Source organism: Convolutriloba macropyga, unplaced genomic scaffold (genome assembly GCF_964194025.1).
Source record: "Convolutriloba macropyga unplaced genomic scaffold, txConMacr16.3 SCAFFOLD_6047, whole genome shotgun sequence".
Classification (NCBI taxonomy): Eukaryota; Metazoa; Xenacoelomorpha; order Acoela; family Convolutidae; genus Convolutriloba; species Convolutriloba macropyga.
In genome coordinates, this window is record NW_027451944.1 from 247 (window position 1) to 12,500 (window position 12,254).

Genomic DNA, 12,254 nt, shown 5'->3' on the forward strand with positions numbered 1-12,254 from the left:
TAGCGAAACAGCGAAACAGAATGGATCCCAGAACGAGTAGCTGCCCCCCCCCCGGATTTGCTTATCATATCGGACTTGTATCCACAATTTCATGGATAATATAACGGATAAAACACACGCGCGCTGGCAAATTTGAAAATGCCGGAAGTCTGCAGCGCCAGATAATAAAATGCCAGTTGTCTTTAGGAACTTTTAGCATTTTGTAGCTTCGGCAAGTTCGTGATTCATGCTAATTTACACTCAGCATAAGTCAATTTGAAACTCTGACTAAACGTCTCGAACCGCGCTTCGCAGTTCTTGCTAAATGCCAGAAGTTCTCAGTGACTTACAGCAGAGTCACGTAACCTATGCAGAAAACGTCAATGTATGACTTTTTCGATGAGTTTTCCTCTTTTCTAATGCGGCTTAGTAATTATGGAGCGAAAATTGCAAAGTTTATTGTTGCCTTTTTGCGTTCACGCTTTTGTTTTCTTTTTTCCGGGAAAAATGAAAAGAAAAAGTCACCGTAAAATTTGTGGATGGGTTTCTTCATTTTGGTTATACGCGAAAGAAAGCAACGAAGTAGACAACTAATTAGACACTGTAAAAAAATTCGACTGCTTCATTTGCTGAGCTGAAATTTTGAAGTTTTTTCCCGAGCATTTTCAGAGAAACTTTAATCAGATTTTTCAGTACTTAAGGATTTTCTGCATAAGACCTTCAGTAATTACCTTGAAAATAGTACTTTTGTCGTCGCGACGAGGGCTAGGGTTAGGGATCGAAGTAATAGATCTCACGATTTACGTATACTTAACTTGATAAAAGGCTCTGCAAATGAAACAATAGCTACAAACGAAGAACGAAGATTATCAAACTTATTAGTTTAACTTTTGATTTGTATATTCAAATTTGTTTTCGCAACAATGAGAATAAGCGACTTTTTCAGTAGGATCAATCCCTTTGCGAGGAAAGACGAAGAACAGGAAGGCAGCCACAATGCTTCAGTCACAGGAGGGGTAAAAATTTCGGATCTATTCTGTTCCCCCCCCCCCCCCCACCAAGCTTAGTGAGCATAAATTTTTTATGACCCCCAGGCTCATGTGCTATTTTCTTACATAGTAACGGGCTACATAACAAATAATTTGTAACAGCGGGTCATAAAAAAACACTGGAGGGGGGGGGGGGGGGGCGAAACAGAATAGATCCAATATTTCAGAAAAATTCTAAATCCTCAAATAGTGAAATAATTGGGACTTCCCCATTGTAGCCCCCCCAAAAAAATGCAATTATAGCTGTTCTCTCCCCCCCCCCCCCCCCGAGTGGGTGCATTTTATATTTGCACACACACTTTGCACGATTCAATTTAATATTCAGTAATGGCACGTCTAACTTTTTTTTTTTTTGGGGGGGGGGGGGGCAAGCGGAGAATGAGATCACTCAGTGGTGGTATGTTTCTGTTTTAGAACAGCTGCCCTTCGCCATTTGACTATGTCAGCATACGAGAGGTCTATCCTCACCGACTCTGGAGTGAAAGTTTTTTCTTTGGGGTAAGTTCTGCCGGTGTCATGACAAGACACAAACGACAAAAATATACGCAGAATATACCCAATACTTTTAATTAGGTGGTAAATCTCAAGTTTAATTTATTAATCAATGTTTTGTGGTTCTTTCAATCAATTGATTGATTTGAGGCTACGGCGAAGAGTGATTTAAGAAAAGGTCAGAAGCTCGTACCTATAGCCAGAAGTACTGCTTAGTATTGCTTTTCAGTTTAAAACGTGCACATTTTGTGCGTTCTAACAGGGAAGGTTAAAAGTCGTTAAATAGTGGGTCTTTCCCATTATAGCACCCCCATGAAGTTATAGCCCCCCATTATGGTATAATTAACCATGAGTGTGCGGGGGGAGGAGGGGGGCTATAGGTTATCTGACCACTAGCTTGGGGGGGTGGGGGTATAATGGAAAAGACCCAAATGTTAATTTCAAGGTCAGAAGTTTGAAAAAACAGGAGATGAAATGTAGAAAAAGGAGGTGAAATGATCAAAGCTTGAAAAAAATGACAACATTGATGCTCAATTGCACGTTTTTTGAGATTTCCGAACGTTCTATATATAGTCTGTCCCATAAGTTGAAATAAGTGAACGTTTGAAAAACACCAAAAACAGGCAGTTGAGCATCAAATTGGTCATTTAAATGTCAACGTATTTTCCTATTAAGCTTCTATTCATCAATTTTTTCTTGGTTTTAAATTTGAACTTTGACCTTTGAACTCTAACCTGTGGCTTTTGAAACGTTCGCTTAGTTCAAACTTTATGTATGGGACACGCTATACTATAGTCAGTCCCATAAAGTTGCAACGCTATCGAACGTTTCAAAGGACAAAGTTCGAATTTAAAACTTGCAAATATCTAGCAAAACACTTCCCATTTGCATGCCCCGAGCTTTTCGAACGATCGCTTGCGTTGCAACTTTATGGGACTTACTATAGCGCGTCCCATGAAGTTGAAATAAGCGAACGTTTCAAACGCCACAGGTTAGAGTTGAAAGTTCAGAGTTCAATTTTTAAAACATGTAGAAAAATTTGATGAACGAAAGCTTAATGGACAAAACGTTGACATTCAAATGGGCACATTGGTGCTCAATTGCATGTTTTCGCTGTTTTCGAACGTTTGCTTATTTCAACTTTATGGGACAGACTATATATAGCGTGTCCCCCAACGTTTCAGAAGCCACTGGACTGATTTCAAAGGTCAAAGTTCAAATTTAAAAAATGTAGAAAAAATTGATAAGAAGCTTGATGGAAATATAGATTGACATTCAAATGACCAATTTGATGCTCAATTGCCTGTTTTTGACGTTTTCGAACGTTCGCTTATTTCAACTTTATGGGACAGACTATATACCCGGCTCTCGGTAAACGTGTTTTTAAATTCAACTTTTGAATGTGTAGAATGGTTTGAGCACAGCTTCGACTGGAAGAAAATATAGCTTTAGCGGGACAATGACGGAAGACGATTTCCTCAACTGTCTTCTTTGGGCTGTGCCAAATCGCGAGAGGTATGGCCGCTATTTTTATAGCCCCCCTCACATCTCCCAGCTTATAGACCCTTGTATATGCATTTGTATATAATCTTCAGCCCCCCCCCCCCAGTTACCATATATGACTTATCATTTGTTATTGACGGTTATCGACGATATAGAGATCATCCTGTTTATTTTAGGCCACTGAAAACATGTCCTGACACAAACAACAGGAAGAAAGCAGAAAGCAGAAAGGAACCAGAGCAGCTGGATTTGGCAGGCGATGATGTATTCATGCCGCCAGCGAGTCAAACATGCCAGCAGCAGACAAGTTGTTGTGCCATTACAATAGTTTAAAAAAGAATTTTAGTGCCAGTTGATGACCGGTCTTAGCAGTTTTCTTCAATATAGGCCACTGCAACAACTTATTGGGCGTGGGGGGGGGGGGGGACTTGGACCCGAAACCCCTTGGGGGGGGGGGGGGGTTGACAAAATCTGGTTACATCGTTTCTGTTTCGGACCCCAAAGCTCACCGACAAGATAACTTTTACGCCCTCAGGCGCACGTGCTAAATTAACATGTAACAACGCATTAAAATAGGGGGGGTGGGGGAGGAGGCGAAACAAGTACGTTTCAAACAACTTACTTCTCTTCTAATTGCTGCTACTTGCCTGCTAGTGAGTTTAAAAAATTCGCGAGACCTGAGTGACCAGCATTCCTCTTCGAGAGACCGGGTGAAGATGCCACCAGGGAAAGCTCAGCGACGTTTGGATTTCTAATCTAATCTCAAAAGAGTTCTTTGGCATGGTAATTTGCAATTTGTGGGCTGTTACCAAATTTGGGAGCTGCAATGAATTTTGTCTTTGATTGCGTGCTTTATCCTGCTTTGATGTCCTTGTTTTTGGAATGTTAAACAGCGACCATGTTTTTAAATTTAACTTCGATTCATAGCTGTTTTTCTACTGATACGAAAAGAAGTATGAACATCTTGCCCTAAAGCAATCATATTGCCCTAAATAATTGTAACGATGCGCTCTAGGTGACTATAATTTAGGGCACTATATTTAGGGTGACTATAATTTACAGACTAAAGCGTTCAACTAAGCGAAGTTAATACCCTAATAGTGTGTGGGCTCGGCTGGAATGGAACAAAGGTTTGCTGTGAATTTGTAACAGTAAGCTTACAGCGCGGAAATTTTGGGTCTTTGAGTAAAAAATTTCAAATATGCACTATTAGGTTTCACCCGCACCCGCAGATTTATAGAAGCCTTTTAAGATCATATTACGGCTTGACTTAAGATACTGTCCTGCTCTTAATTGATTTGAATCCCTGTGGCAAATCATTCAATACACTTGTTTCCGAATACACTTCTAAGTTTGCAATCATGCGAAATATTAATGAATTAGACTAAGACTCGGAAATGAACAAGAAAATTCACATCTCAAAATTTTTTTCGAAACATGAATAAACTATGAACTGTTTAGAAGCAGTTAAAGGTATAAAATATATAAAATATGATGTAAAATCGGAAAAATGAAATATGATTATAAAATGACAACATGAAAACATTGAATATGGTCTTTCTTTTGTACCAAATTCATTTTTTGATCATGACTTCCTGTTATGTTAATTATTGGTTTCTATCTTTGTTCACGGCCAACATTTGTGTAAGAGATTGCAACTTGGGGGAAAATATAAACTGAGACAATGCAGCAGCAAACCTGCGAAGGAAGATGTTTTGGGTCTTTCCCATTACAGCCCCCCCGCTTAGTGGTCAAATAACCTATTGCCCCACAAACATGGTTATTTATACCATAATGGGGCGCTATAATTTCATGGGAAAGCCCCTCATATTTTCGCAACAAAACCGAGTAAAGAAGTGAAGTGGAACCGACTACCAGGGATTAATCCGCAAAAAAGTCTACCCTAATTTCTACTCTTTGCATCTTTGCAAAGAGTGTAAAAAAGAGTGGAGAAAGAGCTGTAAATGATAATTGTTAAAAAGTGCTCTTTCACTCTTTTCCCGGACAAATAGGAGTGGAATTTGCCTTAATTTAATCCCCGTTTTTTGGGAGTGGGGAGGAATAAGGGTAAAAACTCGGCCAAGAAAGGTGCACAGTGCTGTTTAGATGTTAGTTGAGTTTGAACCTTAACAATTTTTATGAAACGATCATTTTATTCAATTCATGCAAATTTGGCGTTTTTGCACTACAGCTCGTAATAATCATCTCAACAATCCACCAAAACTGGATCTATTTGTATAAAATTAGCTCAGAATTATGCATTTTTTCTATTTCTTAACCTTTGAGTCATGCTGAAACTTACTTTCAAGCAAGGTTTCGCCAAGGAGATACTTTCAAAAATGCTTGGTTTCATATTTCAAGCGACTGGTTAAAATTTCTGCAGGCATGTTGTCTGTTGTTAAACACGACAATTCAATTGTCCGGTTTTCTCTTAGTTAACTCACTTAGTGCAATGTTATAGCAAAACGTTTAGCTTCTTCATAATGCATATAACGCTTATTTAGAACAATGAAAGCCTGACTAATCACAGATGTTTTCAGAGTTAACTCACAGAAAATTTTGAGTACTCAGGAATTTCAGTCAATGATTTCTCTACTCGTTTCAACAACGCCTGAATCTCTGCTTCAGTATTTAATGTTGCTACAGTCCTTTGTGCCTTACAACCGAATTAATTGTTGCAGACGACCATCTTAACATGAAACAAAAACCTGAAGCACGCCTGTTATCTAGGTTGAATGCCAAATCAACCTCAACATCAGATAATTAAGTCCAGGATCTGAGGCTTACAGAAAATAGTCTTATCGTTTTCATAAGCATTAGAAACAAGCAAAAATCAGGTCTACTTGACAAAATTTTAAAAAATTAAGACAATCTATGGCACTCTTCAGAAATTGGTTTCTCCGTTCTAGGGTTTCATTACCCCGCCCTTGATGACTGTTGTATTTATAAAGTTGGCAATTTCCTCTAATGGCTTACAGTCGTAGATTTTGAACATGTCTAAGTTTTTTAAATGTAATGCTCTTGGACAAGACTTGAGTACAAAGACTTCCTCTCATTTTTTTATTGCTGAGAAGCATTAAAATCTAAACATTAACTAACTGTGAAAGTCTTGGAGGTTTTGACTTAAAACCAATTAAAAATCTTTCCAAAAAAGCAAACTATTAAGTCATTGACACACAAAAAAAACATCAATTGCTTTTCCATTGCGCTTTCTTAAACAAATAATTGAACTGAACTGAGTTACGAAAAGCTTACGTATTTAAGAAAAATTTTTAAGGCGCATATCAGTTTCTTCCAAATTTCAGACCACACACTCTTAGTTAACTTAGAAACAAACGATTTCTCATCAGCCAAACTTTCAAATCCTTCATTTTGTTTAACGATTATTTCATCATTTGGAGCGTGTAAATAAACCTTTCCTTATGTCCATTTGTAATTGATAGTTGTTAGAATTAGCTAAAAATCATGAAAAAAACTTAAATGTTGAAAGTATTGTTGTGAGTAAGCTTCAAGGAAATCTTTTCCGAAAACATGGCTGAAACCTTTTGCAACAAAATAAGCTGAACATCATTAAATCTTAATTTTCTGATTTTTCGAGTTTGATTTCATATCTTTTTTGTCTTCAAGCCCTCTCAAATTAAATAAATATTGTCAGATTTCTAAAGAAAAGTTTTTTGTGAGGTTTGAGCTAAACTTTTGCAGAATTGTTTCAATATGCATAAACAAAACAAAACCAAGAAATTTGACGAAAGAATAATAAGGATTTTTCAATTAAGGTGATTTTCAGGGAATGAATGCAAAGTTATGTTCAAAACATGTCCCATTTTTGTGAAGAAAACATTATCCAAGAACAAACGAGCCATAGCAACATAAACTCCTGAAGTTCTTTCTATTTTCCCCTATTATTGAGGAGTACATTGAGCAGAGTTTTCAAAGCAAATTCATTGGCTCCTTCAAAACTTCTTAAACTGATTTGAAATTTTACCTCCACGCGACAGCTCATCACGTCTCAAACTTATTTCAAAATTACAGAAAGTCGACCCTCGACAAAAATCTGTTCAAATTTAAAAATGATGCGAGTATTTTAAAGAAAGCAGCCTCAATTTAATGCAAAACCTAACTCAAAAATTGATAACACACAAACTTTAAATTGTAAAACTTTCATTACGGACGCATTATAATAGACCACCAAACAAGTCTCTACTTAATCAGACCCGGAACAACTATAAATTGAAATTCAAATTTTAAACAAAACTACTTCAAAAGCGAAACCTAAATTAAACGTTGAAAAAACGCAAAGTATATTTCTAAAACGTATAAAACCGACGCAAAACTGTAGATCACTATACAGTTCTTTCAATAATTTTTTTTTACTCTTAGTTACTTTTTCTGTATTTAAACAAGGCACAACTTGCAATTATTTGTTTTAGGAGCGCAGTTTTAAGAGTAACATTTAGAAATATAAAAGCTGAAAGAGGTAATGAGGATTGATCTACTATCATCTTCCATCTGTCAAACCATTAATGTTATTTTCACTTAGTGCATTAACCATGGCTTCAACTAAAATCAGCATTCGAGGTTTCAGTCTGGTTATAATTCTAAAATTTTAAATTCTCAACGGCCAAACTAATTTACAATTTTTGCAAAGATCGTAAAAAAGTGATGAAGTAAGTGTAAATTTAGATAAATATAAAAAGTAAAAACAGTGAAGAAACGTGAACAAACAGTGTAATTTTAAATTACCCTTTATCCCGATGTTTAAGATTAAAATTTGCGTTACACCCAAATCAACGTTAATTGGGATGGATTAAAGGTAAAATCTCGGCCCGGGTGAAACCGCATGGTAAGAAGACAATCAGAAAAACGTAACAATTAAAGAGAATACAAGTGTTGTTTGATAATCAGTGGCAAACTGATGTTATAAATCAGCCTATACAGATCATGTAAACTACCCGTAAAAGCTCGATCTGGCTTTGTCAAATCAACTAGAATATAATGCATTTGCTTTCTCACTTTTAGGTTTCGAGCTAGGTTTGACCGAGGAGAAATGTTCGAAGCAGTGTAAGTGTTCTCTATTCAAAGATAAATGGTCGGAATGTATGCAGACACGCTTACTGTTGTGAAATACAACAAATCAAGTTTCTGTTAATTACGTCTAAAGTTTTTCTTGATAATCAAGCTTGTTTTGCTCTAGGTAATCATTTTATGCATCTTGGGAAATGTAAAGATTTCGCTGTAAAAAAGCACTTTTCGAAAACTAGTGGAAAAACAAATTGCTGTTATACAGCTAATGAGTTAGTTTTTCAATGATGCCCAGAATGCTTACTCAGAGCAAAATAAACTTGATAACAAAAATTTAGGGGTAATCCACAGAAAATTTTGGTTCTTCAGAATTCCAGTCAAATGGAAGGCTGAACGCCTTTTATCAACAGAACTAATCTCTGCTTCCGCAACCAGTGTTGCTACAGTCTTTTGAGCATCAGAATCACAACTGATTGCTCGGACGACACATGCCTAAAAACATAAACTTAAAGTTCTCCTGTTATCTATGTTCTCTGCCCAATAAGCATCAAAAACTAAAAATTCCAAAATCTGAGTCTTAGAGAAATAATGAAAGAGAATAACTTTTCGCTAACCTTCTAAAAACACACTTGGCCACTTTCCAATTGGCATGTCCAGGTTTGCCAATCAACGAGTTTCGATCATTAGTGAGGCAATTATCTGGTCTATTTGACAAAGCTATAAAATCAAGACAACCTATCAGTCCAGAAAAAATGGATTTCCAAATTGTCAGTTGTTCTTGACTCCCCGCCCAAGTATTGTCGTAATTGAAAAGTTGGCAATCTCTTTCTGAGGTTGTACAAATTGGCGGATTTAAGAGTTGTTCCTTTTGAAAATTTGGCCATTTTTTCAGATCTCTTTATTCTGGCTATTTGTGAGTTCCTAGGAATTCTTGACTATTTTTATTTCTAAGAGTCACGTCATATCTGTGAACTTCTTAAAAATTTTGGTATAAAAAGACTTGTCAACTCTCAGAAAAGCCACAAACTGTTAGGTAATCCACCCACAACCAAAAAAACAGTTATTGTTTTCAGGTTTTTTTCATGAACTAACATTTTTCATAAGTTGAGTTGTCAAAAGTTAGCGTATTTAAGAAAGATTTGAAAACCAAAAATCAGTGTCTTCTGATTGTTTCAGACCACAGAAAATTTACGAACAAAACAACGGTTTGCCATTTTCATCTAAATGATCAAAACCTACAATTTAAGTGTCTGCGTCTTCTTCCAATTGGAGCAGTTGTAATTTCAGCACGTCTGTATTTAAATGCATCTTGTATGTGTAGAAAGGATCTCAGTGCTCAACTTCGACGGGGAAGAAACGTAGCTTTACTGGTACAATGACGGATGTTGACTTCCTCAACTGTCTTCTTTGGGCTTTGCCAGAAACCCAGAAGTTATTGGGCATTCTCCATTTTGAGACCACGAACTGTTTACAAGCAATTTGAAGGAATGGTGTAAAAATATGATCTAAAAATCGTAAAGAGGAAATATGATTATAAAGTGACAACATGAAAGCATTGAATGTTGTTACTTTAAAACCATTATTTGTTTATTTTTGCGATGTTGATTATTGACTTTTATCTCTGTTCACTGCCAACCCACGTTTTTGAGGTAATCTTCGGTGTTAATTTTCACACCAAATTTGCTCACATTGTTGATACATAACAAATAGAAACTTCATCAATGTAAAGTGTTGACTAGAAATCAAAACACTCAACGTTTTACTTCGCCAGTCTCTGGGACGAAGAACTTTCACGGTTATGGGTGCTACTGCTCTCTGGTTTTTTGTGCTCTATGTTTTTCACATTTAAATTTGGTTATAATGATAATTGTGTAAGAGTGCAATTTTTAGTCAGTCTACATAACTTTCACTAAAAACTTAATTTCTATCCTGAATCTTTTTTTTTAAATTACACTCTTTATCCCGAAAATAAGAGTGGAGTTTGTTTTACACCCTAATCCCTGCTATTGGTGGGGGGTAAAATACATATTAAAACCCGGCCCCGGAATGTGCGCGCTGCTGTTTAGATATTAGTTGAGTTTGAACATTATTATACTTCATGAAACTTGATAATCATATTCAATTAATCTGATGATGGCGTTTTTGTCACTACAGCTTCCAATCATCCCAAATGAAAACCATATAGCCTTACAATATATTATTACAACATGGGTATATCCACTACACGTCCAATAAACCGGGGAAGTGGGTTATTAAAAGTTCAGATGGGAACGGAGACATACGCAGAAGTTGAAGGTTCAATTCAGTGAAGTTTGATTATGGGTGGCAATTATGCAATAATCCGCTCAATTTCTATTAATGAGAAGCATGAGAAACCTAAACATTAACTAACTTTAAAATTCTTAGAAGTTTTGTTATTAATCCAACTACAAAAATTTACAAAATAGTCACCAATTGATATTTTTAAGCAAACAATTCTCATGAATTGAGTTAACAAAATTTAAGCGTTAAATAAAGACCAAATCGTTTCAGAGCACACAAACTCTTAAATGAAATTACGAACAAATGGTTTCCCACTATCAGCCCAACGTTCAATTCCTTCAGTCTGTTTAATGATTATTTTCTTTTCTATAAGAGCGTGTAAATAAGCCTTCCCTGGTGATCGATAAATTTAAAATCTTGCAAGAATCTTGCAAGAAATCTTGCAAGGGAATGCATAGTTCTTCCATTTTGCTTGCAAGATTCTTGCAAGAATTGAATCCATCTTGCAAGATTCTTGCAAGATTTTAAATCCAACTTGCAAGAATCTTGCAGGATTTTAAATCCATCTTGCAAGAATCTTGCACGATTTTGAATTTACATTTACCTTTTTGTCCTGGTTACCTGGCTGCTTTTTTACTGTTGGTTGAGCTGAAATAGTTAATCAAATGTCGGAAAATCTTCTGAAGTCAAGTTAAAACCTGACTTTTTCGAGATTTTCCAGTATAATTTTTGTGGTTCATCCCTCCTCCTTTTTCATTCCGGGCTGGGGACCGGCAGTGGCGGAGTTACTGAAATAAGCTATAGGAGTACTGATTTAGTACGGCAAAAAAACCGCACTTACACAGTTCTCCGAAACAAACAAAACGACTAAACCAGACAAAATAAATCAATATAAATGCAAAATAGCGAACAGGGTGTCGGAAAATTATCTCAAGTCAAGTTGGAAAACAAGACTTTTTCGAGATTTTCCAGTATAACTTTTGTGGTTAATTCCTCCTCCTTTTTCATTCCGAGCTGGGGACCGGCAGTGGCGGAGTTACTGAAATAAACTATAGGAGTACTGATACAGTGCGGTAAAAAAAGCCGCACTTACACAGTTCTCCAAAACAAACAAAACGACAAACACCAGATAATTCACTAAATATAAAAATCTATCGCGAATTATATAATATTTAAAATATTCGAAAACTTCCGTATGAAAACCCAACTTTTTTCCTAGGTAAGCCATAGCAAAAATTCCTTTTCTCCTACACTCTACCTACACAGGCGATACTCCATACCAGGTTTGGTTCAATTTGGACAACTTCTTGGCCCAATCAAAAATAACTATAGTTAAAAATCGTTATTCGCGAAATTCGCAAACTTCCGTATAAAAACCCAACTTTTTTCCTAGCCGAGCTATAGCAAAAACTATTTTTGATTTAGACTCTAGGTACATAGAGAATACTCCATACCAAGTTTGGTTTGATTTGGACAACTCCTTGACCCGATGAAGAAGAGCTATTTTTAAAGTTACTTAATCAAAGTTATTCGGAAATAACAGGAAGTATCCGTATGAAATAGTAACTTTTTTCCTAGAAAAGCTATTGCAAAAATTCCTTTTCTCCTACACTCTACCTACAGTGGGGGTAGTCCATACCAGGTTTGGTTCAATTTGGACAACTTCTTGGCCCAATCAAAAATAACTATAGTTAAAATTCGTTATTCGCGAAATTCGCAAGCTTCCGTATAAAAACCCAACTTTTTTCCTAGGCAAGCTATAGCAAAAATTATTTTTGATTTAGACTCTAGGTACATAGAGGATACTCCATACCAAGTTTGGTTTGATTTGGACAACTCCTTGACCCGATGAAAAAGACCTACTTTTAAAATTACTTAATCAAAATTATTCGGAAATAATAGTAAGTTTCCGTATGAAATAGTAACTTTTTTCCTAGACAAGCTATA

General features: G+C 36.2%; 1 protein-coding gene across 1 annotated transcript; it reads left to right on the plus strand.

Annotated features, from left to right (window-relative positions):
* Window positions 1–487: 487 nt before the first annotated feature.
* LOC142357066 (uncharacterized) lies at window positions 488–3,949 on the plus strand. The gene is made up of 6 exons (XM_075408781.1): window positions 488–582; window positions 826–995; window positions 1,443–1,526; window positions 2,929–3,035; window positions 3,200–3,330; window positions 3,678–3,949. Exons 2-6 carry the CDS (start codon window positions 903–905, stop codon window positions 3,776–3,778), a joined length of 516 nt encoding a protein of 171 aa, XP_075264896.1. The 5' UTR covers window positions 488–582; window positions 826–902; the 3' UTR covers window positions 3,779–3,949.
* Window positions 3,950–12,254: the final 8,305 nt, after the last annotated feature.

Coding starts and splice junctions, on each gene's coding strand:
- LOC142357066 (XM_075408781.1), top strand. CDS start 903: ATGAGAATAAGCGACTTTTTCAGTAGGATCAATCCCTTTGCGAGGAAA. Junction 3,036..3,199: donor GCTGTGCCAAATCGCGAGAG/GTATGGCCGCTA, acceptor TGTTTATTTTAG/GCCACTGAAAACATGTCCTG. Junction 3,331..3,677: donor AACATGCCAGCAGCAGACAA/GTTGTTGTGCCA, acceptor CTTGCCTGCTAG/TGAGTTTAAAAAATTCGCGA.